The sequence below is a fragment of the Neocloeon triangulifer genome, unplaced genomic scaffold (genome assembly GCF_031216515.1).
Source record: "Neocloeon triangulifer isolate White Clay Creek 2 clone unplaced genomic scaffold, ASM3121651v1 ptg000014l, whole genome shotgun sequence".
Lineage (NCBI taxonomy): Eukaryota > Metazoa > Arthropoda > Insecta > Ephemeroptera > Baetidae > Neocloeon > Neocloeon triangulifer.
The window spans coordinates 17,110,864-17,138,191 of NW_026775556.1; the positions used below are offsets into that span (position 1 = coordinate 17,110,864).

At 36.0% G+C, this 27,328-nt stretch overlaps 4 protein-coding genes and 2 non-coding genes across 7 annotated transcripts; 1 reads left to right on the forward strand and 5 right to left on the reverse strand.

Annotated features, from left to right (window-relative positions):
* Positions 1-355: 355 nt before the first annotated feature.
* Trnav-aac (transfer RNA valine (anticodon AAC)) lies at positions 356-428 on the reverse strand. Its single transcript has one exon. It is a non-coding gene; the product is annotated as a tRNA-Val (tRNA).
* Positions 429-1,286: 858 nt separating this feature from the next.
* Positions 1,287-2,509, reverse strand: LOC132200315 (lectin-like). The gene is made up of 6 exons (XM_059625697.1): positions 2,386-2,509; positions 2,208-2,327; positions 2,096-2,126; positions 1,973-2,031; positions 1,797-1,911; positions 1,287-1,737 (listed from the first exon to the last, which is right to left on the reverse strand). The coding sequence occupies exons 1-6, from the start codon at positions 2,473-2,475 to the stop codon at positions 1,505-1,507; spliced, it is 648 nt and encodes a 215-aa protein (XP_059481680.1). The 5' UTR covers positions 2,476-2,509; the 3' UTR covers positions 1,287-1,504.
* A 224-nt stretch (positions 2,510-2,733) lies between these two features.
* Positions 2,734-2,806, reverse strand: Trnav-aac (transfer RNA valine (anticodon AAC)). The gene has a single exon. It is a non-coding gene; the product is annotated as a tRNA-Val (tRNA).
* Positions 2,807-3,690: 884 nt separating this feature from the next.
* LOC132200314 (lectin-like) lies at positions 3,691-4,951 on the reverse strand. Its single transcript, XM_059625696.1, has 6 exons — positions 4,679-4,951; positions 4,501-4,605; positions 4,412-4,442; positions 4,288-4,349; positions 4,119-4,233; positions 3,691-4,062 (listed from the first exon to the last, which is right to left on the reverse strand). The coding sequence occupies exons 1-6, from the start codon at positions 4,775-4,777 to the stop codon at positions 3,821-3,823; spliced, it is 654 nt and encodes a 217-aa protein (XP_059481679.1). The 5' UTR covers positions 4,778-4,951; the 3' UTR covers positions 3,691-3,820.
* Positions 4,952-6,189: 1,238 nt separating this feature from the next.
* Positions 6,190-26,046, reverse strand: LOC132200744 (uncharacterized). Of its 2 annotated transcripts, none has more exons than XM_059626422.1 (4): positions 25,717-26,046; positions 15,905-16,270; positions 13,938-14,150; positions 6,190-7,239 (listed from the first exon to the last, which is right to left on the reverse strand). In XM_059626422.1, the coding sequence occupies exons 1-4, from the start codon at positions 25,887-25,889 to the stop codon at positions 7,047-7,049; spliced, it is 945 nt and encodes a 314-aa protein (XP_059482405.1). In that variant the 5' UTR covers positions 25,890-26,046; the 3' UTR covers positions 6,190-7,046. The 2 variants fall into 2 exon arrangements, with proteins under 2 accessions (XP_059482405.1, XP_059482404.1); XM_059626421.1 differs by lacking the exon at positions 13,938-14,150 and adding an exon at positions 13,015-13,239 and having other exon boundaries at positions 25,717-26,028.
* Positions 18,668-19,544, forward strand: LOC132201151 (uncharacterized). The gene is made up of 4 exons (XM_059627093.1): positions 18,668-18,788; positions 18,856-18,999; positions 19,052-19,180; positions 19,234-19,544. The coding sequence occupies exons 1-4, from the start codon at positions 18,672-18,674 to the stop codon at positions 19,345-19,347; spliced, it is 504 nt and encodes a 167-aa protein (XP_059483076.1). The 5' UTR covers positions 18,668-18,671; the 3' UTR covers positions 19,348-19,544.
* Positions 26,047-27,328: the final 1,282 nt, after the last annotated feature.

Sequence of the window (27,328 nt, forward strand, 5' to 3'; positions counted from 1 at the left end):
TTTTATTTTGTTTGGTAAAAAGATTTTTAACATTTATCAAATAATGAGCCTAATTACACACGAAGAAACGTTAGATAAGGAGCAATCGTGATAGGACTATTCAAAGTCAAGTTCGCAGAAAGTGGCCTTGCACTTGCCGAGACTGTTTTGTTATTTTAGTCTTTGATGGTTAATTTTTATCTAATCAGAAAGCAGTGTTGTTTGCTCGAATATTATTCTTCCTTATTATTTATCACCAGCTCGAGTCGGCAACAAAGTGAAACTTGAATATAATTAAAGAAAGCGATAAATTTAAAAAAAATAATCGTTCGGCACTATTATTTTTTGTAATTTTGTTTTCAGTTTTTGAAAAAGATGTACCTACCAGGGATCGAACCTGGGACCATCTGCGTGTTAGGCAGATGTGATAACCGCTACACCATAGGTACTTATTTGACTGCTCAAGTGATCTCGGCTTTTGATCGAGAAAATCATGCCAATGTGGGTCAACCACGGTGAAAGCTCATTATCAGCCACGCCTTTATAAATTTTTTTTATATAATATATTCCAGGGAAATTTTATTAAAATTTTTATGCACTTATGATAAGATATTGAATGGAATTATCCGAATTATCATTCAAAATGAAAATCAAGAATTTCAAATAAAAGTGTAAAATTAAAAATATTATTAATCTTTTACATAATGTATGATGTCTGTAAATGTTATGGTATGCAACATGCGCGTCCTTAGAAAGCTGCGGGTTGCTGACTAACCAGGCAGAAATAGAACCTTAATTTTTCATAGACTATACCGTCATATTTTTGTGAAACTATATAAAACTTGAAGGATTTGTGAAGAACAAGTAATAACCGCCAATAACAATATTAAATTTTAACACCGCAAAATTAACTTGTAAAATGCTCAAATTTTCTGTATTTATTTAATTAAATAACCTGTAAATTACCAAAATTGTACTAAATCTTCTTTTGATAAAATTTTCGTTTTAGTAAAATGATGGCTTAATAATTAACTTTTCAATTTTTTATTCACAATAATATTAATAAACTATATGTGCTCTCTGGTGTGCTCTCATTAAATTTGTGAATTGTTAACAAATGTATTTTTTTCGTCATATATTTTTTCTTTCCGCAGTAGGTTAATTTATGTGCAACACCATATTTATTATTTATTGATAAATCATTTTGGCATTCAGTAGCCCAAATACTGAATAACTAACTGTACACGATAAAAGTAACGAAAAATCCACAATGGAAACAAAAAATTTCAATTACATAGTTTCATAAATTGAATAAATTACAGTTTTAATATATCTTTTACATAATTTATAAAAGGAGAGAATAATACTAGAAACATAAAAATTGAATTTTTTAGTAGAAGAACACACTTTATATTATTTTTAATATAAAATTACACAGTTTAAAATGATCTAAAATTGAATAAAATTACTTTTACTGAAGAATTTGGTGCATATTATATGATTTTCCACCCGGTTTTGAATTTAATTACATGCATTTCGACTTCACCTTGCAAATGAAGTGCAGATCTTTATCGCACTTGTAATCATACAATTTTCCGTCACGAAAGTCAACACAGAACTCCTTTTTGGATTGAACAGAATCTGGCTGGTTGTTCTCCTTGTCCCACCAACTGCTGTTGTTTGGCAATTCGCGACCATCAGACCAAGCATATTGTCCGCCGGGTCTGCCTACGTTGGAGGCGGAAACCCACCACCAGTCTGCGGATTGTATATTCCGATTAAAAAATTCTTATAAGCAAATCATTATTCTTCCTTACCCAAGCTGATTTCCTTTGCCACCGCCCAAAGCATAGTAATTTCATTTTCCGACTTGATATTCACAAGTTCCATATCATTTTCATCGCAGAATGCTTTGGATCTCGTCCAATTAAACTAAAAACAATTTTATGTTCATTTCATAAAATTTTAAATAGTTCTGTAATAATTGTCTCACTTCCTCATCGCCTAAGTAATAAAATTCCCCATCAGGCAAAAGCGTCAAATTTTTTGAATCTAAAGTTGCATCAAATATTATTTTATTAAAAAATTGTTATTTTAGTATTATTAATAAACTTACACGCTTTTGGGCACAGGATTTGAAGGGATTTCTAAATTTTGTTAAGAAAATTGGGTTTTCAAGTAAAATTAATAATTAATAGTGTATTTAATTTTCAATTAAGAGATTATACTATTTTGAGATTGTTGAAACTCTTGGTCGCTTTTTCCAGCTCAGTATTTGTTGCATGCAAAAGCACTTCCAGTTCCTCCACTTTTAAAAAAAGTCCGTCCACTGCTTGAGACCTCAAATCCTTCAAAATATTGGCGAATTAAAAAATTTTGAGCCAAAATGTATAGCTATTAATTAACCTGTTTGTAGACGAAGAATAAAAACGTAATGAGCGTGGTAACTGTGAAAATAATGTGCAACGAAATTGCTAATCTGTACCACTTGAACATTTTGAAGTGACTGCGAAAACTTGAAATATTAACCGCTTGCTTCAACCAAAGGATATTTGATAAAATAATAACACAGTCATATATGCATTTATTTTATTTATATGTACGAGATATGATTTATCAAGTTATTAAATATTCATATAACCACACTAGCCACAGCAAGGCTAAATTTCCTTTTCACAGTATTTTAAAATGATGCTGATATTTTCTAAATTACTCTTTCCTTCTTTTGTGTTTTATAAAATTTTAGAAAAAAGTTGTACCTACCAGGGATCGAACCTGGGACCATCTGCGTGTTAGGCAGATGTGATAACCGCTACACCATAGGTACTTATTTGCCATGAGAAGTTGACTTCAATTTTGATCAGAAAAATCTGGGTCAATGGCTTGGTGAAAGTTCTCAAAATCAGCCACGCCTTTACCAAGAGTATTTTAAATTATATTATCAGAAAATTTTTTATGCAACTTTCTATGAACAAATAATAATGTTATTGAAAAGAATTCTCAATTCTCATTCAAAATTAAAGTCAAGCATTAGAATTAAAAAAGAAATCTTTAATATTTCTTACAATAAGCTAATGCAGCAATATATGCAACCTGCGTGTCTGCAAGAAGCTGCGGGTTGCTTACTATTCAGAAAAATGAATTCTCCCTAGATTCGCTCAAGTTTATAAAAATTTTGGCTGCTTTCGTACATTTCCATGTATTATATTATAAATTATTGCTTCATATAAAATGTGTTGAAAGTTGAAACATCAAGCTTTAAATACTTGTGAGGCCTATGAGAGCTAATTTTATTAAAGGGTTGTACAGAATGACTCATTAAAAAATGGATATTGGAAATTTTGAAACGTAAATTCTACTGTTACAAATTATTCCCAGCACTTAATTATAATTCACACTATGTACGGTTTTACAAATTTATTAATGTGATTGCACTACAATATTTACTGATAAGCAATTATTTTTAGAGAATTTGAAGAATTCTTTGTAAATCTCCTTTATAATTGTTAGTAAAATTTCATTTTCGGAGGTTATTAAATATTAATTAATTATTTACCTACAAATATTTATAAGAAATTTAATTAAATTGCGTATCAAAAAAGTATTTTGTTACTACAAATACCTCTGTAAAACAGAAAATTACTTATTTTTGTTGAGGAAAAAGTATGTAGGATAACATTACATAAAAAATTTTGAAGATAAATGAGTTGAATTTAAAAAAAAAAAAAAAAATCAATTTACTATGCATAATATTATAAAACTTCTATACTCGATAAAATGTTTGCTTAAAAAGGAAAATAGCATAATTTGTTTCCAACAACTTAATTCAATTTAACTCCAGTTAGATGCATTTTGACTGCACCTTGCATATGAAATGCTGCTCTGGAGTACATCTGAAATCTAACAATTTTCCGAAACGAAGATCAACGCAAGTCTCCAAGTTTGGCTTAATGCTGTCTGGCTCAGCAGTCGTTGTACTAATCTTATCCCACCAACTGCTGTTTTCTGGCAATTCGCGACCATCAGACCAAGTGTATTGTTCGCCGGGTCTGCCTACGTTGGAGGCGGAAACCCACCACCAGTCTGCAGATTTGAAAGTTAGAGAATAAGACTTTCTTGCTATTTTTTCTCTTTCTTACTTGTGTTGATTTCCTTTGCCACCACCCAAAGCATAGTCATTTCATTTTCCGACTTGATATTCACAAGTTCCATTTCATTTTCATAGCAGAATGCTTTGGAATCCATCCAGTTGAGCTAAAAACAATCATTATTTATTATTATTAAATTTAGAACTTAAAAATTACTCACTTCATCATCCTTGCTTATGAAATAATAATCACCGTTTGGCAGAAGCGTCAAATTTCTCGAATCTATAGTGTAGATTATTATTTTATTGAGGTATTTGATATGTTAGAAGTTAGAATAAACTTACATGCTTTTGGGCACAGAGTTTGCAGCGATTTCTAAATGTTTCAAAGAGTTAAAAATAAGATAAAATTGATTAAAACTGAATAGCAATACTTCTTTGAGATTTTTAAAACTCGTGGATGCTTTTGCCAAATCCACAAACGTTCGCAATTCCTTCATTTCGCCCTGAAGGCTGTGAAGTGTTTGCGCACTCACATCCTATACATAGAAAGGTGGGCGAAAAATAAATTATTCATCCGAATATAAAAGTATTTAATTAAAACTAACGAACCTGTTTGTAGATAAATACTAGAAACATAATGAAGGTGGCCATTGTGAAAATAACAAGTGCTAAATTCACAATTATCAATGTTAAGCTCTTGGAGTACATGTTGAACTGTCCGAAGAACTTTTTCTAAATACCTCTGCTTCTAACAGCAGCAAGTTAGAAATAATAAAATGTATTTTTAATAATGATGAAACCTCCTTTGCATTTAATGAATGATAAAATTTAATTTTCCCCCTTGTGATACACCACAAACAGATATAAAATAAACTAATTGACCACAAACAAGCCCACCGAATTTTTCCTTGTAGAGAATTTGAAACCCAAAGAACCACTACTTGAAACCATGAATAATTAAATTAGTACTTGTGATTAATCGCCCTGACGTAGAAATACGTTCCGAGACGCGAGATAGAATGTTAATTTAGGGAAATTTTTGCCCTCAATTAATATTTTATACTATCACAAAAAGGAATTTTCTAACTCTCTTACACGGGCTTTGTCTCAAATACCTCGCATCTCAGAACGTAATTCCACGTCAGGTTGATTAGTCACAAGCACTAAAATTTAATTTTTTCTTGTTCTAAAATTTAAAAGTAAAGAGTTGGAACTGGGCTATATGTATACGCTTGAAAAAAAAATCATTAGAGCTTTATTTTAAAAAGAATTGTTTTTGTGTAATTTTAATGGAATTTAATTATGTTTAGCTAATTCTATTAAAATAAAATAATTTTAAAAGAAATTGATGTGAATTTTCACCAAATTTAATTAAAAATTTAATTATACCCATATAATATTGCGCTGGCAGATCAAGTTACCACTTTGAACAAAGCACGGAAGATGGCGTGAAAAGGATTGGTTGGAACAATATTCTATAAATTCTGTTCTCAGCAGAGAAGGATCTTCTTGTTTTATCAGCATTTTCAAGTTAAATATCAATTCTTTTTTATCAATTGATTATAATGTTCCTACTTTTTTTGGTAACTTAAATTTATTTAATAAAATATTTTTAATGTAGACATTCCAGCAAATATTTTTAAGTCGCGCCGCAGGAGTTTTTAACCCATTAAGAAGAACGTAATGTACCATAAGTTAAATCATAAAAGCTAAATTTTAGTTGGGAAGCATTCATATAGTTTTTTTCCCTTTTAAAAGTTTTTACTAAGCGGATTGATTGCGAATGGTCTAGCGATTAATTGGAAGGCGTGTGCGTGCAAACGAAAATTCATCCAGAGTGCAAATGATAATAAAATTCTCCGCTCGCGGGATTAATTCCATCAATCTCGCGCCGGGGGATCAAAATCGTCACGAGACTTCTTTCCACTTCTCCCTTTCTGCCTGACAGAGGGTGCCGGAAAGGAAACCACTTGGCTGAACGCGAAAAATCATCTTCGCCACTCAGCCTAATCCTTCGCAGTCAACTTTTCAATCTGTTCGAAGAAAGGGAGCCAATAAATTATATCACCAGCAGGGAAGAGAAATTGTTTTTGACTGAAAGAAGGTTTGGTTAAACGTGTTTCATATTTTTATTATTTTCTAAGTCTTTTCTTGTTTTACATTTTGTTTTTCTTTCGTGACTTGGAACAGATCATTTTTAGATTTCTCAGCAGCTTTTCGCAAAATTTATCTCATACAGACAGACATTCTCATATATATAATATCGTTCTCATCATCTCAACGGCAACTTCTGCTCAACATCTCAACATTCAATATATTTCAATATTATGTACTCTTACATTATACATTAACATATATTTGAAATTGATTTATTATTAATAAATTACTCTTAATTAGTTGATTGCCGGCGTCTTTAGTTTTCGTTAACTGGTTTTCTTTGGAAGAACAGCCGAGACAAAAAACACTCTCCTGCCAAAGTCTAGAATTAATGCAGCATAACTTCCGTGGCATATTTGACCAACTTTGACTCTTTAGTGATGGAATGTCAACTAAGAAGTGTCATATTATCGGGGATTGTTAAAATTAAGCAGGGGACTGTTTCGGAATCAAGAGTTAAAGTTCATCTCGGCTCTTTCTTTGTCCATTGTGGAATTTCAGATGGAGTATTTTTCATTTTCTTTTTCTATATGTAACGTTCAACTACACGTCCAAAATTTAAGCGAAAATCTCATCATCTAACACAAAGAGAGATTGGTATACAATTTCGTTTTGTCTCCTCCTATTCAGGGGGCATTATTTTCCACGTTTGCGAGCCCTGAATATTCTACACCGTCTTACACAGAAGGGTCTCAATATTTTTAAACCTACAGTAGTAGTTTTTTTTTTAAATTAAGAGAAAATCGGCAGCAGCAGGAGAAAAATGATCACAGCTGGAATTGAAAATAAATTAAACTCTCGTGCAGGTGGCAGCACTTGCTCAAAACGAAAGGTTGTCCCTGAGGTAGGCTTGCTTCTGGCGCTTGTACCTGAGACACTTGCCCCACCACGAGTACTTTTTGCACACCTTTTCATTCTTGAGCACAAAGCACTTTGTCTGCACCACGTTGAAAAACAGCTTGCCGACCATGTTTGCGGCACCCGTGCCCGACATCTTAAGACACGTCCGAAACCTGCAAAGAAATGGAGTACGATTTAGAAATATGCACTCGGCATTTTGACGAAATGTGCAATATTGATCCCAACTTCAATGTTTCTCTCAAAACTCAAAATTCTTATCGCAAAGCTCGCAAAAGAGATTAAATATTTTTTATTGTTTAAAAGGGAGAGAGAGAGAGAGAGTTTTTGAGATTTTTTTTTAAAACTTGAAGTCATTAAAGGTTTTTGATTTTTCTTATTTCCCTTAAAATGATGAAGCTTTTAGAAAGGATCAAAGGCGAGCAAATTTGTTTGAACAAATAAAGACAACATTATACAATTTAATCCATTAATTTTCATTATTGCAAATAAGATAAGATTATAAGATACGCTCGAATTTATATTTAATTATTTAAAATAATTTTATACCTCTTGTAGAATTTGCTAAAATGTTCTCTTAAAGATAATTATTATTATTTTTTTAAACAACTCCCAGAACCAAACAGGTTATGCATGTCACCTACATTCCAGCCTAGACGGACGATATTCAGCAAAACTAGATTGAATTATTATTACACGGCCTAGAGATCTAGATTTTAAAACCCCTAAACGAATTGGTATTCGATTATTCTGTGGCGTATTCCAGAGCATTACCGGCGCTCCCTCGCCGCCCTGGCACCCCAGAATCAAAGAAATAAGGGCGTCTTTTCTGCTCTCCTTTCATTCTTGGCACAGCGGGATCGCATTAAAGTATGAGAGAGATGAAATAAAACGCAGATTTCACTTTATTTTATTGGCACCATTTTTGATCGGTCGTTTTTCATCGCCGGTTTTTGCGCGCGCAAATTATTGCACATTATACATTCCAATAATAACGTGCGCGCTCAGCGATTTATTTTTCGCTTCCGCTCCATCGGGTCCGTGTTTTATTGCCACTTTTTTTATTCCCTGCGCTCCGTTAGGGACATAATAAAAATATTAAAATCCCTGTGCGGTTTTTGCCGCTGAAATATAAGATTACACTGGACATTCACCGCTTAATTAAAACAAGCTGTTCTTTCTTTCCAAACCTCGCTGATAAATTATTGTTTCGATCTATGTTGAATTGAGAAAGTTTTGAATATCTTAAAGGCTGCAGGAAAGCTGCGAGAGAAAAGGAAGAAAAAGCGAGACGAGACGAGAGAAAAAGAAGAAGAAGAAGTGATTTTGTGGTCGGTCGAGCGTGAGCGCTGATATGAAAAAGCCACCCCCTCGCGAGAGAGAACCACCCCTCGGTGCATGTCTAATTGCAGCCCCTTGCCAAAAGCGAGCGTGAAAAAGCGCCGATCGCGGCGCAAGTGCGACAAAGGAAATTGCCTTTCGCCTTTTCTTCTTTCATATCCGGCTTCAATTCGCACCCGGCCAATTATTTCATTATAAAAAAATGTCAAAAATCGGTTACCAATTTCCTCAGCAAGAAATAAATATTTTTGCAAAGAATCTTTCAAATAATTTTTTAATTAAAATCAGAGTGTTAATGAATAATTTCTACAACTTTTTCCAAGGCCTTTTGGCTCTCAAAATGTAATTCAATTATTTTTAATAAGTGCAGCAGCAGGAGTGAGATTCGTTTTATTTTACGCGGCTCAGCAATAAAGGAGATTGAACATGAAACGGCGCGCAATTTGATCGCTTTAATGAATTATATCATTTGCCGGGTTTATTTTCGTGCCGTGTGTCGCCCCCGAGACACCATGCAGACCAGCGAGCGGTCCGAATGGCCCATCAAAACCGTCCCCCAACCTGACTCTCGACGGGGGTCGCGTCGCAACAACTTTCATTGCGCCTGTTCATATAAATGTGCTGAGCTAGGAAAATTACAAACTGAGAATAATCGCCCTTTGTTCTCTAAAATTTCCCTCTCACCGTTTTCAAATTTAATCTGAACTAAATCTGTAACAAGATTTTCAGTCTTCTGAAAAATAAAAATAATATTTATTCCTTTTTAGGCCTAATGAATGCAAAAACTAATGAATTACATTTATTTTTTATTTTGATGATCTTTTTAATGAAGCTAATAAATAATTCATGAAACAATAAACCAATAATGATGAGCTAAAAATAATTTTTAGCTGTTAAATGAAATTTAATAATAAATATGTCAAGAAATTGTAAATTATTGTCGATCTGCAATTTTTAAGAGCTTTTTTCAATTGAGAAAATACTGTTTAAATAATACAATTATTTATATACTTGCATCGCTAGATTCTCTCGGCTGATTTTCTCAGAGCTTTGTGAGTTTTAGCATTTTCTATTGCACTTTTCAAGTAACTCGGAACGCAATAATCGCATTATTTCCATAGAGTGCAATTCTAAACCACGCGGAGACGAGATTACGCAGGACGGAGAAACGCTGGGTGGCGCGACGTCTGGCTGAAATTGCAGCAGCCACGAAACCCAAGCCGTCCAATTGCCCTCATTTGAAATATCTTTCTATTTTTGCGTCCACCACTTATTCTAGTTTCTTTATTTGTATTTGAAAATGTACTTACCCATGCAATTGATTTGTACTTTTTAATTCTCGTTCATGAACCAAAAAGTAAGTCAAGGGAAAATCAGTGGTCGAGGATTCGCGGGAAACCTCCGAGATTTGAGCACGCGAAGGGTATAAGTTTTTTTTATTGCAGAGCGAAATAATAAACGGCTGCGCGTTTCAGGGCGACGGTCAAAATAATTTGATGGGCGGTGCAAAAAGTTCGCCGGCGGTCAAGATTGCTGTGAAAATGTCGCGGTTTTTTGCCTCTTGCTTCTGCCAATCGAATTTGTTATTTAATTTCGCCGGGGGCTCATTCATTAAGATTTTATTTCGAGTCTATATCATTTTTGCCATCATCAATGTTAGGGACACGAGTTACCAGATGAATTCTTGTTTAGAATTTTTATCAAGTAACCACTTGAAATTTGTTTTATATATAATATTTTGATATAAGATTGATTTTTATGGTTGGGACCCACAATCTCATTAAACATTCTCAAGGAGATTAAATTAAAACATTGTAAACAAAAATATGCATATTTATCAATAATAGTAAAATTTATTAAAAAATAATAATAAATAGGAAAATGCTTTTTAATAACCGCCAATTTAAATTTTCTTATATATTAATATTAAACTATCATTTTTTAATTGTTACGTAAATAATGTTTATCAGTAATACTTTTTATTAATTATATTTATATTTAGAAATACTGACTACTGCGTTCTTTATTCGTCTAAAAAACGGCAAAAATTATTAAAAAAATTAATTATATGTCTTTGGGGTGATTTCAAAGTTTCTTTTCAAAAAATAATTTTAAATTGTTTAAAATATATAAATCATTGTCACTCGAGGTTGGATTTTGGATTATCGTGGAAATAAAGCACAGATAAGAGAAATTTTATTGGTTGGAAACACAAGTCTTTTGTGAACACGCCCGAAATAAAAGTCACGGCAGAGAAGAGGAAATCGGAGAAGACAAAAACCAAAAGAGTTTATCTCAATATAATAAAACTAAAGAGCGTCCGGTTGGTTTTATTTGTTTCGCGCCCCGAAGCGGCAGGTCGTTTACATTATTTTATTACATAAAAAGCGGTCGGGAAAAATGAGCCAGCAGGGCGAAAAGCAGTGGCGTGACAATTGCGCGGTGAGCTGATTGGCCGCTTGCAAAGTCGCACCATAGCACAGAGAAAGCAAAACCCGCGCGTCAGGAACAGTAAACTCGCGAGCTGCCGGTGCGACTGGAATTTTAATTGACACTCTAGAGCTGCACAGCCGCAGCATCCAATCCGTCATCTCCCGGCCGCGTAATTGCACACACGTGGAATAGAAAGAAAGAAAAAAATAAAACAAAAGAGATCTGAATCTTCATTTGACAGGAGGAGCGAGAGAGAAAAAGGGTCGCTCTTTTTAAATGGGAAAACGCAACATAACTTCCCCTGGAGATTGGAAATACCTGGCGCCTCGAAAACATGCATTTTTGTCTGACCGCACCCCCATCCTCCCTCACACAGCTCAAATGTTACAAACAACCCCTAGACGATGGAATGTATCGATCAGAAATGTAATTATAGAGGGGAAAAAATTGAAAATCATGGTTTTCTTATATAAATTTTTAATGGATTTTTTTTTAAATCTTTTCTGCATTCATTTTGTAGGAATATTTGCTTGGTTATGTAATCGCTTGTAATCATAGTACATAATGAAAAAATTATGATTGTTACTTACCGAAAATTCAAAAGTGGGGCAAAATGAAGGGGACTTTGAAAAATCCACTCTTCAAGATGGAAAATATTAAATAAATTCAATCAAATGGTCTATTATGTATAATAACTTTAAGGTCTTTAGAGACAAAATTAGCAAAAATATTTTTTTTTGCGAGTCTATTATCAAATTTTTACGTACACAGATGATAAAAAGCAGAGATTAGGGGGTTATGTGCGCGCGGTCTTGACATATTTCACTGCGGTGAACGCTTTCTAGATGATAAAAAGCCCCGTTTTTCGACATGTCCTTGCGTTTGGACAGGCGATTCATGGAAAGCCCGATTAAATTCTCCCATCCGCAGCGGTCAATTAACGTCAGGTAGGCGACAAATTGAGGCCTTTCCTTGGAAAAGAGCGATTCCAGCGGCGCGATAAGGGCCTGTGTCGCACCTTTCGGAGCGACCGCGTGGAGAAGCTTTTATCAAATTCCCCGGCGTCACTTCTGTTGAGCGACAAAAAATATAAACGCGCTTTTAATTTGGTCGAGACTCTCTAGCTGGACCAATTATTTTATTACACGGAGCTCCTTCGAAAAAAAGGCAATTTAGATATAAATGGACGGAGATTAATTCCGGCCATCTCGCACCGCCAGGACGTTTTCCGTTCTCCTTTTCTGTCAATTCCATGTCAGAAAACGGAGCCTGGCAGGAAGTAGACGCGCCGCGAGAGAGATCAAAGTCCGGAGCAAAGTACTATATATGCATCTGAAAAAACAACCCCCGTCCGACGACGGCAAAACAACCCTATCACGTTTCAAAACCACCCCCAGAGTGACGGAGGCTGCACCCGTCTCGGGGATTCCCAGAAGGCCGCAGATTTCTATGACTAATTTATAAATCGAGATTAGAGTGGGCAATTCCAGGCTTCACACTTCTCTCTTGTGAAAAAGATACGGGATGTTTGAATACTTTACGCACGCGAGCGTTGACAATGTTGTGACTGATAAGTCGATAATGTTTTGATTAAACTGCATCAAAGTTGTTGAGTCCTTTTCATCAAGCGTATCTCACGGTTTTAATTGTTAAATTTCCATTATTGCATTGAAAATCCCAAATATTTGAAAATGATTAAAAACTATACAACTATACAAGTAATATCAGGCATAATTTTAATTACAAGGGAGATTTAATAAAAGTTACGCCTGGCCTTTTTTTCTATTCAACTCATTTTCAGAAGATAAATTAAAATGAAACATTTAATTAATCAAATTATTTATAAGTTTTTAAGAAGAAATTCGCAATTGAGGGTTGATTCCTGGTGATATCTGAAATTTTTTTCCCATTTTTTTTCTTTTTACAAAACAATGAGCGGCTCAAAAATCTCATCAAGGAAAAGCTGACTTTAAACTCAAATCTCTTATTAAAAATTCTAGAAATGCACCTGAATTTTTGTCCCGACGAGTTTAATAAATTGAAAATAATTATTTTTAAAAATTAATTTCTCACCAATTATCCGATAAAAATGCTTTTGAGTTTTTCCGTTTGTTTTGTACTGATTTCGACGGTAAATTTTTTGATAATTACTCTACCTCTCGTCGCACGCGCAGTGCATGATGGTGGAGACGCGCCAGTTGAGGAGTCCGTACTTCTCCTCGAAGGCGCCGATGTAGAAGGGACACGCCGAGTCGTGCACGCGGCAGCATTTGTCGGCGCCGCTGAAGCCGCCCAGGTGGTTGAAGCGCCGCGCCGAGTTGCCCTTTCCGCACCACTTGGTTCCGGGCACCCTCATTAGGTCCAGCAGCTCGCGCTTCCTCCTGAACCAACCCCCTCCGTCAGTAAAAAACGATCGAGACCCAAAACGACCCTCTCGAGAACGAATTTCAAAATAAAAAACTCTCTCTAGAACCTTCCTTTAGCAACTCAATTGTTTTAAGATTTTTGCTCTCGTTTTTTTATACATACTTGTGTGGATTGTAGGATTATAGGAGAAGCTGGTTGTTATATCTTAATATCTGCCACCACGGAGTTAGTTCAAATTTCTATAATGCACCCTGAGGTATATGGATTGGTATTGTAAGGGCGTAGAAAATTTAAAAATAAAATTTCAGTTTTTACCATTTTAAAATTTTTGAAGAATTTTCTTTACAAACGTTTTTTAAATTTATTTTATTGAAAGATCATCTTCAATTTATTTGATTTTTGTCTTAAATTTAAATTTTCTAAATTAAAGGGTCTGACAGCCTCCAAAAATTTAAATATTCACAAATTGAGATCCATATTTGAGCAACGATTGAAAAGTTTTTGTTTAACAGCGACTTTTTTTAGATAACTGAAACAACTTTAAACCTAAAAAACAAAAAACTCCACCAATTTTAAGACAAAATTTCTTAATAAAGGCTCCAATCGTTGCGAAAAGGTTTAAATATATGATAGTTATTTAATATATCTCATTGTACTTAAATTTTTTAAGGTTGTCTGACCCTTCAAGGAAGGACTTTGATTGGATTTGTACCTCTCGTCGCAGGCGCAGTGGCTGAGGGTAAAGGGGTGAATGTTGTAAAAGCCGAAGCGACTCTCAAAGCCGCCGATGAGCAGGGGGCAGTGGTCGTGGCGCCGACAGCACTTGTCGGTGGTCGCCAACACCCCCAGGTGCCGCAGTCCGCGGGCGCTGTCGCCGTGGCCGCACCACGCGGTGCCCGGCGCGATTCCCCAGCCGCGCTTCACTCTATATCGATGCAGGGCAGGTCACCAGGTTGGTAAAAAAAAATAACAAAAAAAGAAGAGAGGAGGTAACGAAAAACAGCGGGAAAAAACAGAGCACCAGTATCATCACCAACACCAGGAAACCAAAGGGATAAAGGGAATGAAAAAAAGTAGAAAAAGCCCAAATATTGGCAACAAAAAATGGAAAAGCGTGCAGACCAAACATTTCCCAATTCAAAAGCTGCTGAAAGAAATTGAATTATCGGACTGAATTTTGTAATAAGAGTGGTAATTTTAAAAACTTGTGCCCAAAAAGGTTTAGGTGTGCGCAGAAGTTGCACACTAGGATTTACACCCCCTTTGAACTGTGATGTTTTTTGTGGTTTTAAATTATTTAGGGTTCATAAATATTGTAGCAAATTATAATAATCGGCAAAATCAAAGCTTGCTTTGTGAAGTCAAGCGCAGACATGGATACGAGTTAATGAATCGAAAAAGATTGCATGTGACCGATTTGAGTGCGCTTTTGAACAAGGAAAACTGGTCGGACGTGTGTCTGCTGAAAAGTGAGACACTTTGTTGTCGAAAGAAAAGCGGTTTGTGCCTCCTCTTGTGTATTTTTTCACTCGCCGCCACCTGTTTGCGTTTATGGCCTGCACAGAACGAGAAGCTGGTTTCGATCTGTTCATCCACCGGTGCGAGATGAGAGAGAGCGGGGGATCGAAGTTGAGCGAGAGAGATGCAGGGGTTTGAACTGAGAGAGTGCTATGGATGTTCAGAGAGTTTTCGCTTTTGTCGGTCGAGAGGGATGTCGCTTTGAATTGTTATATGAAATGATCGGAAATGATAAACAAAAAATTCTGGCTTTTAAGACAGTGATTTTTAAATTGTGATGAAATTCTTGAAAGCCAAAATCTGTAAAAAAGTTTTTTTATTTAATTATACGGGATTGAAACGGAGGAAGAATGTAATCAGCCTCCGATATTTGTATCTGTCAATGAAAAGAAGCTATTATTTGTCGGAAGAGCGGTCGCCGGCGTGGAGGAAACAATCAAGAAGGGCCTTTGAGGCAGCCTTGGGGGGCCAAAGACCCTGTTCGTTTCCTGATCGCCGGCGACTGCTACTGCGAAATGAGCTGAATGGCTTGAATCTATGAGAGATCAAAGTGCATATACCGGCGGACATTGCAAAAAACAAACACAATTGCAACACAACTAATTTGCATAAATAGAGAAGAAAATAGCTGGAGAAACTGGACATGCAATCCAAAATCACATTGGCCGAGAAATTCATAAAATTTTGAATTTAGTGCATGTGCATGCCCAATTTTTCAGGGGAGAGGGAAATTATTGGTGAACATAAAGAGACAAAACAACATAAATTGTGCTGCACATGTTTCTGCAAGAAACGTGTTTTGAAAAAAAAATCCAATTTTGAAGTGGATTTGAACAGTCTTAAATCTCAAATCCCAAAATTTACATCTCTAGTAACAAAAGAATAATTCAAAATTTTCAAGTTATTTGCAAAACTTGGATTAATCAAAAAAATTTGTTGATAAAATCATAGTTTTATAATAAAAATATTTGTAAAAGTTATACTAGTTAAATATTTGAATTTATTTTATTGCATTTAGTCACTGAGATTATATGAAATGCAGGAAAAGCGTTGAAAACAAAAATGATTAAATTATTTACTTGAAAAAAATCAACTAATTTTTTATTCTGTCCATATCCACTTTTACTATAAAAAAAGCAATTGAATTAAAAAGAAAATCACCTGGAAAGTTGCTGATGTGCATGGTGGCGCTGATCTTCGGCGCCGTGTTCCTTGCTATGGAGCAACGCCCTGACCCTGCGGTGGTTGCTTTTGCAGGACGTGGCCAGGGCGTCGAAGTCAAGCCAGGGTTCGGGCCGCGGGGCCACCGGGGACAGCGCCGTGAAGGTTGCGTTCGGCGGCGCCTTGAGTGCGCGGTCGTCTGCGTCGCGGGCGCGTTGCTCGTCGGCGTGGAAACGACGCAGGAAGTGTCGCGTTGCGTTGCGTTTACGCATGAGATCGCAGTCGACCAGCGTCGCTCCTCCGTCGTTGTAGATGAGCTGCACCAATTGCCGGCCGTCGCTCACCTCGCGCAGCACAAGACCTTCCCTGCGGACAAAAATTTCGTAAATTGAAAATTTCATATTTTTTTCTTCTGAAATCCAGAAAATCTATTTAATTGGAAAAAAAAATTCTGGTTCGGCAGTGTAAAATTAAAATTGTAAAAAGAAACTATAATGAAAATCTTAACACCAAAATACTACTTTCATTATAAATTTTCTTTTATATCTAATTTCTAATCTGCAGATTGAATTTCTAGTCCCCAAGGTCCTTTTCTTGGATTCAACATGGGATTTTTTTTTAATAAAAAAATGTTTTGGTGCACCCAGTTGAACCAAGCTTATAATATATCTTCATTATATTTTAGTTCATTTTCACTGAATTCATTGAGAACATCTCTATTAGCGACTATTAGTTAAAAAACTATTATATGATTTTATGAAAGTATCCAGTTTGAATATTTTTATATTATAATTGCTTATTTTTCCAATACAAATATTTATACATTAGTCTGCAATGAAAATAACAACGTAAAAATATGATCAGTAATAACATAAATTAAAGAATATAAATAAAAGTTGCTTCATTATTTAATAATTATTAAATATCTTTCTAATTAACCAATTAAAATTGGATTATTGTGCATAAAAATTACATAAATTACTTTATAATAAAGTAATTAAAACTTTTAATAATATTATAATCCAGTAATTTCTTCTTAATAAAATTAGTGCAGAAATTCAGTATAAGAAATATTACGATTTAGACTGTTCTAGAAAGGTTAGTTGGGTTATATAATATTCAAATTCATATCCGCGTCAGCCTGGAGATAAAGCATCAGCGAAGTCGTCGCGCCCGAAGGCAGAATGCTCGGCATTGGTTTTTATCGCTAATTGCACAAATTATACGGCGCGAGAAAATTATCTCTCGAGAGAGTGTTTAGGGCGGATCTTTCATGGAGAACTTATTTTCAACTCCGTACAGAATCGATTTGCGAAAGGTCGGCGTCGGACGATCCGAATCTTCTGCAAACGAAATATAATAATTTAACAACTCAATTTCGCACGCAACGGAATTTTTTGGCACGAGGGATCTCTCACCAGAGAGGTTTCCCTGAATTCGAGTACATGCAAAACATTTATGTAGAAATAACAGAGGCGCGCAGTGTGTTTTGTTGTCGCGGAAGGGATGAACTGAAAAAGTATGTTCAAGTGCGGGGGTGCGTCAAAAGTCAGCCCTGGTGCATTTTTTGTCGAGTGAAAAGAAAAAGACAGCATGAAGGAGGCGCGCCCTTGTTGCAGATGAGTCGAGAGCGGGTGCTCGAAAACAACCCTTCCTTCGCGCCCCATATCACTTTCCAGCCGCAGCCTTTCTCTCTCAACTCGTCTCGATTGGAAATTTTAAATTTGAGTTTTAATTCCATCCCCTTTAGTTTGCTTAGTTGGACTGATATTTTTATTAAAGACAATATTAGTTTTTATCTGTTCCTGCTTAATGTATTTATTTTTAAATTTTAATAAAAACCTGAAGGGAATAATATATTTTTTTCCTTCCATAATTTTCTCTTTTTCTCATTTCTAATTTTTCCCTTTGTCTTAGCCAGAGCAGAAAAATTACTTTTGACTAAATTATGATTTTTTTATAGAAATACATTTGTGGCCTATTTTTTGTTACTGCTCTAGATTTAGAATTTTAATTCATCTGGGAAAGTATTTGAAAAAATTATCCATGACCTCGAGCGGCAAAGAGTGCACCCTGCGGACATGAAAAGTATTGAAATGCATCTGATAAGATGTAAACGAGCGGTGCCGATTTGAAATTCAAAGCGGTGCACAGAGTCACGCGGTCGGCCGTAATTCGTTATAAATTTATTCGTTTATTTACATTCCGGCTCGATTAATTAAGTCCTAATTGGAACAAAGCACCAGAGCAGTCTCCCACAAATCGGCCCCAGGCGCTGGCGAGAAACCGAGACGCGACCGGCCACGAGAGGTCTATAAATTTTTTCCTGGCCGACGGGATGAGAGAAAAGGAAGAACTGAAAAGGTTGTCGAGGAGGCGGGCGTTGTTGAAACAAAGGGCACACACGTTATTAACTCCGATTTGGGTCTTCATTAATAGCCAAGTCAAACAAATTATTTGATTCATCCGTCGGCTTAATTGCACGGTGCCTTAATGGAAATCTGATTTCAATGAAAAATTACCTCTTCTTGAAATTAGTTGAGCCCTGCGTTATGCGAAGAAAATAAATCTTCCCAATTAGTTTTAATGAAAAGGTCAAACAACAAGCGAAAATAATCATTTCTGCTCATTAGAATTCGCAAATGACTTCCGTCTGATTACAAATAATTTCAACACCCCGTTGCATTTAGGCCGCCTATTAACTTTAAAAGTGATAAGGTTAAGTATAAATTTCGTGGGGTCAGTACAGGTTTGTTTCAATTGCAAAATGCACTCCGTACTTTGTTTGCTGCTTTTAAGCATCATCTTTTCTGCAGTTGCAGATCAAGACCAGATGCGCTTCATTTGCCCTTCCAATGGCGAATCAATTGAGGAATTGAGTGCAGTTGAGTAAATTCGATCAATTACTGCAATTATGCCTGGTTCGTTACTTTATTCAAGCTCTTTCGCAGACTTTACTGAAGCGAATGGATGACTTTGAGTCAAACCTGTCCGCGGAACTGGGCCGAGTCCTTCCAGAAATCCAAACGCTGCAAAATTTTGTTAACGCAAACGGTGAAAATGCAAAATCATCTGAAACTGAAATTTTCTCCAAGGTATGTAACAAATAATATTGTGTCTTTATAGTTTAATAAAATGTAAATATAGCTAATAGGAATGGAATCAAATTACCTGAAGATTGCTGAAGATTTGCAAAAAAAATTATATAAGAAATTTGACGATTTGGCAATTTCCTTGGACTCGGTTAAAGGAGAGACAATCTTATTTGGAGAAAAAGTATTAATTTGTATGTAATGAGCAAAAATAATTCAGAATTTAAAATATTTAAGGTTAACCATTTTGAGCTCAGTTATCTGGAGAGTATGGAGCGATTTGGGAAGAAAATTGATGACGCATTGAAAAATCTGACTTGCAATGTGAATAAGAAAAAGAAAGATTTGTAACTACATCTGTTATTCAAACTTTTGTCCTTTCATAGATCTAGCGTTAATTACAAAGCTTTGTTGATATAATATTTGTCATTATAAATTAATATTTAAATATGAAAAGGTGTGTTAATAAAAATAAAAATATTTGTCTATATCAATTCTGAAAATTTTATAAAAGGGCTTTGTTTTATTATTGTTTTATTTATTGTTAAAATTATATGAATGCGTATTTACTAAAAAGGATTTAACTGTATTTTAATTAATATAAAATGAGAAATTAATAAATTGTTTGGTGAGAAAATTCTGAATGAATTCTATTTTCTTGATTTGCCTTTACAGAAGTAAAATAAGGGAGATTTTCAAACGCATACATATATATTATATTTTGCCGAATTTTTCAACCATTTATTAGCAACAAGGCCAACACGCTGAAAAACGTTGTTTGTTATGTGGTGTCGTGGTCAAGAAGAATGAATAAAAAACAGGGTGTATAAACACGCGATTTTCTGTGGTTAAAGTGGGTTTTGTGACCACCAAACTATGCGGCCAATTATCGCTCTATTTGGAAATGCTAAAAATAAATTCTCAATTTTTTTTGCACACGAAAAAGAAGATTTCCATCCTTTGTTCAGAGCCGTTTCGGGATTAGAGGAGAAATAAATGCGAACGCCTTGTGTGGCCCGGCGCATTTGAAATTACGGGTGCTGTAAAAAAAATAAGCTTCATTTACTTTCATGAGCTGATTAAAACGGCAAGATAATTGGCGTTCCTAAGGAAAGAAAACTCTCTCGGTGCACAATAAAAATACAAATTTCTGCCAACCAGGAGTAAAAAAGTCTCGGAGCCGGCGGGTGCGCCAATTTGCCGTCCCTTTGGACTTTTCCGTCATTTCCGCCGCTCAAAGGCGAGGAAATGCAAAATCGCTTTAATGATTTCCCCTTGCAGCAGTAGCACGATTATTGGCGGGAAAATAATAAGCGAGCTGCACACACGAGACGACCAATTGTAAAAATGTCGAGAAGCTAGGAAAACGAAGCGGCCGGAGGCTGAAATTCCTGCTCGTTTACTTTATTGCCCACTACAAAAGCCCTCAAAAGCTTTTTCCTCCTCTCAAAGGGGCGACGACACAAAGTCGATCGACTCACGTGTGCGGTTTGTTTCTTTCCACTTAATTATTGCAAGGAAACTCTCCAATTGGAAATTGAATTGAGCCGTTATTAATTATCCGCCGTAAATTATGGGGAGAATAGGTCATCACGTGTCTGCATCAGCAATTATTTTTCAGATTATTATACTTCTTGATGTGCCCACAAATAGAGAGGGAGTTCTTCTGTTTCTTTTTTATCCTGCGAAAGAAGTCTTAAGAGGATTAAACCTTAATCGACGCGCCACCTGCAATTATTAAATTAAATTCGCTTCTCGGCCGCACGCAAAGCTTTTTTTAATTAGAGCCTCAACGGCTCAATTTGTTTCTCGCCCGTAGATCATTTGCCATTTCTCAATACAGAAAGCAAATTTTCTTATATAACAATTCTGTAAGATGTATTTAATTAATTTTGTTGGAATGGAATTTTTTTTAGGAATTATTGCATTTTTTTCGCTCTGAAATTTATCATTTTTACATATAATTTTAAACAATTATTTTTTTATAATACATAAAAAATGCCTTTTTTCAGATACCTCAAAGACATGCGGAGATTTGACACGCAAGGATTGGCAAAGTTTTAAAGTTATAGCAACAAAAAACTTCATCAGTTAAAAAAGGTAGGAAAATTTTGAAACCGGGCGAACCTCGTTGCAAAGAAAAATGAAAAAATATAAAGGACAACTGACCCCAAAGGCGACCTGCGGTCTGCTGGTACTTTAAAACCTAGGATTTCTTGTGTCCGACTAAAACTAAGTGGGAGGAATTAATAAAAAAGTAAGGGAGAATTTTAATTTTAATAAACAAAAATTGCAGAAATTAATTGTTTATTAAAATTAAAATTCTCCCATTTTATTTTTACTTTTTTATTAATTCCTCCCACTTAGTTTTAGTCGGACACAAGAAATCCTAGGTTTTAAAGTACCAGCAGACCGCAGGTCGCCTTTGGGGTCAGTTGTCCTTTATATTTTTTCATTTTTCTTTGCAACGAGGTTCGCCCGGTTTCAATTTTTCATGAAATCCACCTCGAGTGTTACCATTCAATTTAGGAAAATTTTATATTATTACTTGAAATTTAGAATATTTCCTTAATTTTCAAAATTTAAAAATAAAAAAGTGAGACACATCCCGGAAGGTTGGTTTGAGTACGCAAAGGGGATGTACTGCATGCTTTGGAGTTTTTAGAGGGAGCGATGTTGCGGAATGAAACGCGATACCCGTAAAGCCACTTTGCAATTCCGTGTGAAGTTGCGTGTAGAGGCGCGCCAGAAATAAATCACTTCCAAAAAAAAAATATGAAATTATCAACTGGTGCAAATTCAATTCTCGCTGCGCCATCAAGGATTCGTCATTGAAATAAGACCAGACGAGCGTCAAATTTCGCACAAACCAAGAAATATTGCGGTTTTGAAAAGTCAAGACTTGTCATAAGAAAATTCTGTTCTTCAAAGGCGAGACTGCCTTTATTTTCACAAAATTACTATATTCTTAGTGAATTGAGTGCGAGTGAGCGTCTGATTCGCTGCTTTGTTAATTGGCGACGACGCGTCTCGGGGGTTGTTAGTCGCGCAGGGGCGGAAAAGCGAGAGAGATGTGTGTGAGCGTCACGTTTGGCGCGTTTATTATGATAATTTCGCGCGCTGAAATTTGATCTCGCGCCCGTCGGAAAGAGCTATAGAGGCGCTCAAAAGTGAAATGCATAATTAATTAATCAGAGCATCAACAATAAAAGCAAATTATTTTAATGCACACCCCTTTCACTATCAAAATGCTCACTCGAGCACTTTCACTTTCAGAGACTTATACACGGAGTAATTTCAAAAATATTTATTTTCTAGTTTCGTTCACCACAATATGTATAATATTCTGATTCGGAACTTCTGAGAATAGATGTATGCTCAAGCAATCATAAAATCTCATCATTTAAATAATGTGCGCAGCACAGTGACTAACACCAAACTTTTTCCCCGTTGACTCACAAGTGCTGATTTCATAGCTTTTGTGATTCACGGATAGACCAGTTCAATTTGCCGTTTAGCCAGCAATTGTTACGAAAAAACATTTGCAAAAAGTCGCAGATTTAGCAGATTAAGATCTTCCGATTTGAAATTCAGATGTGCGGGGCGCCAAAGAAAGGTGCTCCTTTTTGTCTCTACACATGTTTACTCCCAATTTTAAGCAACCGCCTCCAAATATATATTTTTGCTCCGTTTTGTCCATTTTAGTCACGCACCGAACCGACTCCGCTTTTTGCCCACCTCCTCTCTCATTATTCTCCGATTCGCAAACAAAATAATTGCTTGCGCATTTTCTGCATTCCCATTTGCGAATTTTATTCAGATCGAACTCAAGTACACGTTGGAAGTTCTCTCCCACGGCGCCTGAAATGCCGCTGCGACCACTTTTTACACTTGCTTTGTTGATATTCTTCTCGCGCAATTCGTTTGATTTATTATTTTTTTACCTCCCTTCGGCCGCTCTGAGAAAATCATTTCGGCGCACCGAAACGTGAAACAACTAATTAGAAAGAGAGGCACGGCCCATTTCTCATTTTCACCTGGACCAGCTCAACAATGGCCACTTTGATTCGAGCCGCACGCCAGTTCAATTTGGACCGGCGCCAAAATCGAACCGCAAATTCGCGCCCCGCCCGGCCGAAATAATCGAGAATGCGCGTAAAAAGCATTGGCCGCCGCTGATCTTCAAGTCCAACAAACCAGGCTAACCGCATCGACTTACGATAAAAGTTTTGGTCTTCAATGCCATCGCAGACAAACACTTTGGTAATGCAAATTAAATTATAAATTATTAAAACAATCAACTTAAATTTTGCTTCCATTTTTGCATTTTAATTATAAATTATTTATTATTTGAATTAAAAACAAGACGGAGTTTTGATCTCCGTTAATTAATGTCTTTCTATGAGGTCAAAGACACAGTTACTTTTTTGCATCGGCATGTTGCGTCGTCCTGAATAAGGGTCGCACTGGCCCTGAATCAGGTTTATTTGATACTATATTTGTGGTTGTCGCATTGTGGCTGGCAAATCTCGCCCTATTTAACCGTTTCTATGGTTCTTTTATTATTACTTTATTAGGAAAGAGAAGCCAATATTGCATCATATAATAGATAAACTAGCTTCAGATTTAATTGGTATGCTTTGAAGAGGAGCTTTGTCTGTTGAATCAGAGGGAAACGGTCTCTCGCGAGTCTAATTTCGCCTCTGCGAAGAAAAGGTGCCAAAAATAATTGAAGGTCCGCTGCTGAATAGTGAGCAAAAAGATCGAGACGGGCGATCAATCAAACGGATTGCCAATTCAGGTGGCAGACAAATTTCAGCCGGTCACGACGAGAGACTTAACTAATTCAAAAAGCCAAATGTGGAGAGAAAAGGAAAAAAATTGAGCCTGACTGCTTTAGCTCCGAAAATAAATAATTTATCCGTCCGTGATTTATTGGAGCATAATCGAATTAAAATCCTGCGAGCAACAACAACTGCTTCTTTTTTCTCTCTCTCGGCGCAAATCAGTATTCATCTGCGGCCCAATCTTTTCGCAAAACACACGTGTGCAGCTCGCGTTCGTTTTTCTGCTTATTTGTCTCCTGTTTTTAATTATCGGAGCGAAAACAAACTTTTTGAGCGAGAGAAATTTCCTTTTCGGGCGAACCGCTGAAAAAGTGGAAAAACGACACTGCACGATGCCCGCGCACAGCTGCTCTCTATGAATTTCGGTACCGCGGTGAGCGAGAGAGAGACGTGTGTGCTCAATTAGCATGTGCACTTGTCCTGCTCCTCTTTCGTTTGCGAGACGGTTGCTTTTGTTTTACACACACCACGCTCTCTCTATTTTTACTAAGAGGTGTGGCTTTGTAGACAGCAAAAAGACCAAAAGTTCCTGCGCGGCCCTAAAATCACGCGACGCTTTTTCGCACCTTGGCAATAAATAAATATTCTGCGTTGACAGGTGGCGGAACATCCGACTGTAAAAAAAACTTAACATTGGGAGATAAAAAATCTGTGATAAGAAAGTCCAATCAAATCTGAGCTATTAGTAAATCGTCAATAGGAATCGAGATAAGAAATATTATAGTGATTTTAAATTTGCGGAAATAAAAATTTTAGTTGATATTTTGTTTTATTTAATTAATTAATTAATTATTATTATTTTAACGTGCTTCTGTTACTGAAAAAATATTTTAATGATACATAAAATTTATATTTATTACTCTTACCGATTGCCACTTAAATAATTTATAAACTTTTTCTTTCTCTGCAGCTGCAAGATTTTGAAATAACAAGAGACGATATATTGAGTGGATAAATTATGAAGGAACAATATGAGATTATTAATAATATACTATTTTCATTCCCTGTGACTTTTGCGAAATTTCGAATTTATAAATTAAATAAAATTTTGCGTCTCTGAAATTTTTCCCCTATATTTTATATAATGGAATTTAAAAGGAGCAAAAACAGGCAAATAAATTGAGCCACCTCTTTATTTGAGTGAAGGGCAGAAGTTAATTAAATACACAAATAGAGGAATCCTGGTAGTAAGTATTTACTTATTTTAAAATGAATGATGTAATATTTTTTTCTTTAATTTTGTACCTAAATCAGCTACACTGGTTAACACAAACAGTGGCAAATTTCACAAATTTGCAAAATGACACGAGTGGGATTTGCGAAATGGAAGAAACTGCTGAGATATTATTATCTAAAGCGATGACCGCGAGAACTTCAACTCCGAATTGCTGATCTTTAAATTTATTGTTTATTTATAGCCATGGGAACCACGTGCTCCTCATGAGGGTTATAGACAGCGTATGCAATATAGCTCGACAAGTGAAAATCAATTGGAAAAGGCGTTGCAGAGCTTAAAAAAATTGTATTTGAGCGGAGGAAACTACATTTTGCAGGCTAGATTAAAATCTGCAGTTTTCCATTCGCCGGAGATACAAATCTGGAAATTTCAACTCCAGCAAATTCCAGCCAATTCGCATCAATTGAAGAGCAGCACCACCTCGTCAAAACAAATTGGCGCAGACAACAAATCAATTTGATCCTTCACGTGACTCGGAAGCAAAAAGACCAAAATAATTGAAATCAATCCCACCGCAGACAATTTTTTGCCACACTTGCTCGGCGCCAAAGGTTTATTCTCGGTGGCCTTTGTCTCTGTCGCTCATTGACTGCTCTTGCCGATTTTTCAAAATAAAAAAAAAAAAATTAGTCCAACCTGTTTTGGGGGTCGGCGAGGGAGGTCTCCCTGGCGTAGAGGCGGCCGAACTTGATTCGGCGCTCCAGTTCTCCATCGGCCAGGCGGTCGACGGCCACAAAGTCGGGGGCGGCTGCGGGGGCGGCGCGAGGGGCGGCCAGCGCCAGGAGGAGGAAGGCCTGCAGGATCACCATCAAGTTGGATTTTGTGTGTGCGAGCGAGGCCTTTTCAAAGTGAGAGAGCGAGCGTCTGTTGGTCTCTCTCGAGCACGCCGCCGACTGACTGAGAGAGATCTGCACCTTCTTCTTGTCTCGCGGCCGCGGGGGAGGGGAGTGTGTGAGTCGGGAGGCGGCGCCACCCCCGAGGAATGGTCCTACACCCTGAGGAGCAACCTGAGGAACGGTGTGTGTACGTGTGCGAGTGGAAAGGAAGTCGAGTGACTAGAGTTTCCTCTCTCGCGCGAAAAAGTGAAGCCTTAAAAGGCGACCAGTTGTTGACTTGCCTGCTTTTTTGCATAATTATTTTACGCGCGATTTAATTTTGCCTTATTTGCTTGTTATAGAAACTGGCCGCAGGTACCAGCTTCCTTCACGTTCGAACAGAATCAACTGCTAAAAGCAACAGTCTTTTTCATAGAGAAAGCGCCTTTGAAACAAGTTTATAAGAAAAAATAAAATATGTTTTTAAAAATTAAAAAGAAAAAAATATATGCTCTACAAAGTAATTTAATATATACTTAATAATATAATTATCAAAATTGAGCTCAAATCCGTTATACCCCATTGAGCTTTATTGCACGATGCATGTTTTCTATATAAAATAAACCCTTTTTAATGTTTTTCTTTTATTTTAAGAAAGGCACTCTGTTGTTTTAATGCTTGTTTTTTTAACATATTTTTATATAATCGATATAAGTGAAAATGGTGGTTAAACCAGGGTTAAACAATATTTTACACTATATAAAACAATCGGATTTATTTCCACATTGCATGAAACCTGTGAAATATGGAAAAATAGATAATCATCAATAAAAATATTCAGAATTCATAGAGAGCATTGATCCTTAAAAGTAAGAAAAATGGCTTCAATTGTGATGAATTATTTTTAAATTTATTTCACCACTGCATGCCTTTGGATGGGAATTTTTCATGAAAATTTTAGATTAAGATAAAAAACATTAATTAATATATTTTAATCTTTTGCCTACCAACTCAATGAAATCAAAAATAATTATTATAAATAAGTCAGCATATGCTTTAAAAATTGGAAAAATTTACTGATTACATAATGGAGAAATTTTGACTCATTTCTATTAGACAGTTTTCGCTGCTCTCCATATTTTTACCTTTTTCATTAAAGAGGCGAACTAATCAATTGATATTGTTCCGCTGTGCATTTTCACTTTTGCGGTGTTTGTTTTTGTGTCCGACGATAAGAGGCGTGAAGCCGTGAAAATAGAAGAGCAGCTTTTCCGCTGCACTCGCAAATTGCATTATATCCAACGCTTTTTCTAACCAGATTACCTCCGAGCGAACATGAGTATTTATTCGCGCACCAACCGAATTAATGCAATTATATATTTGTTGCAAATAAACGCAGACACGTCCATATCACGTAAAACAAAGTAATTGTG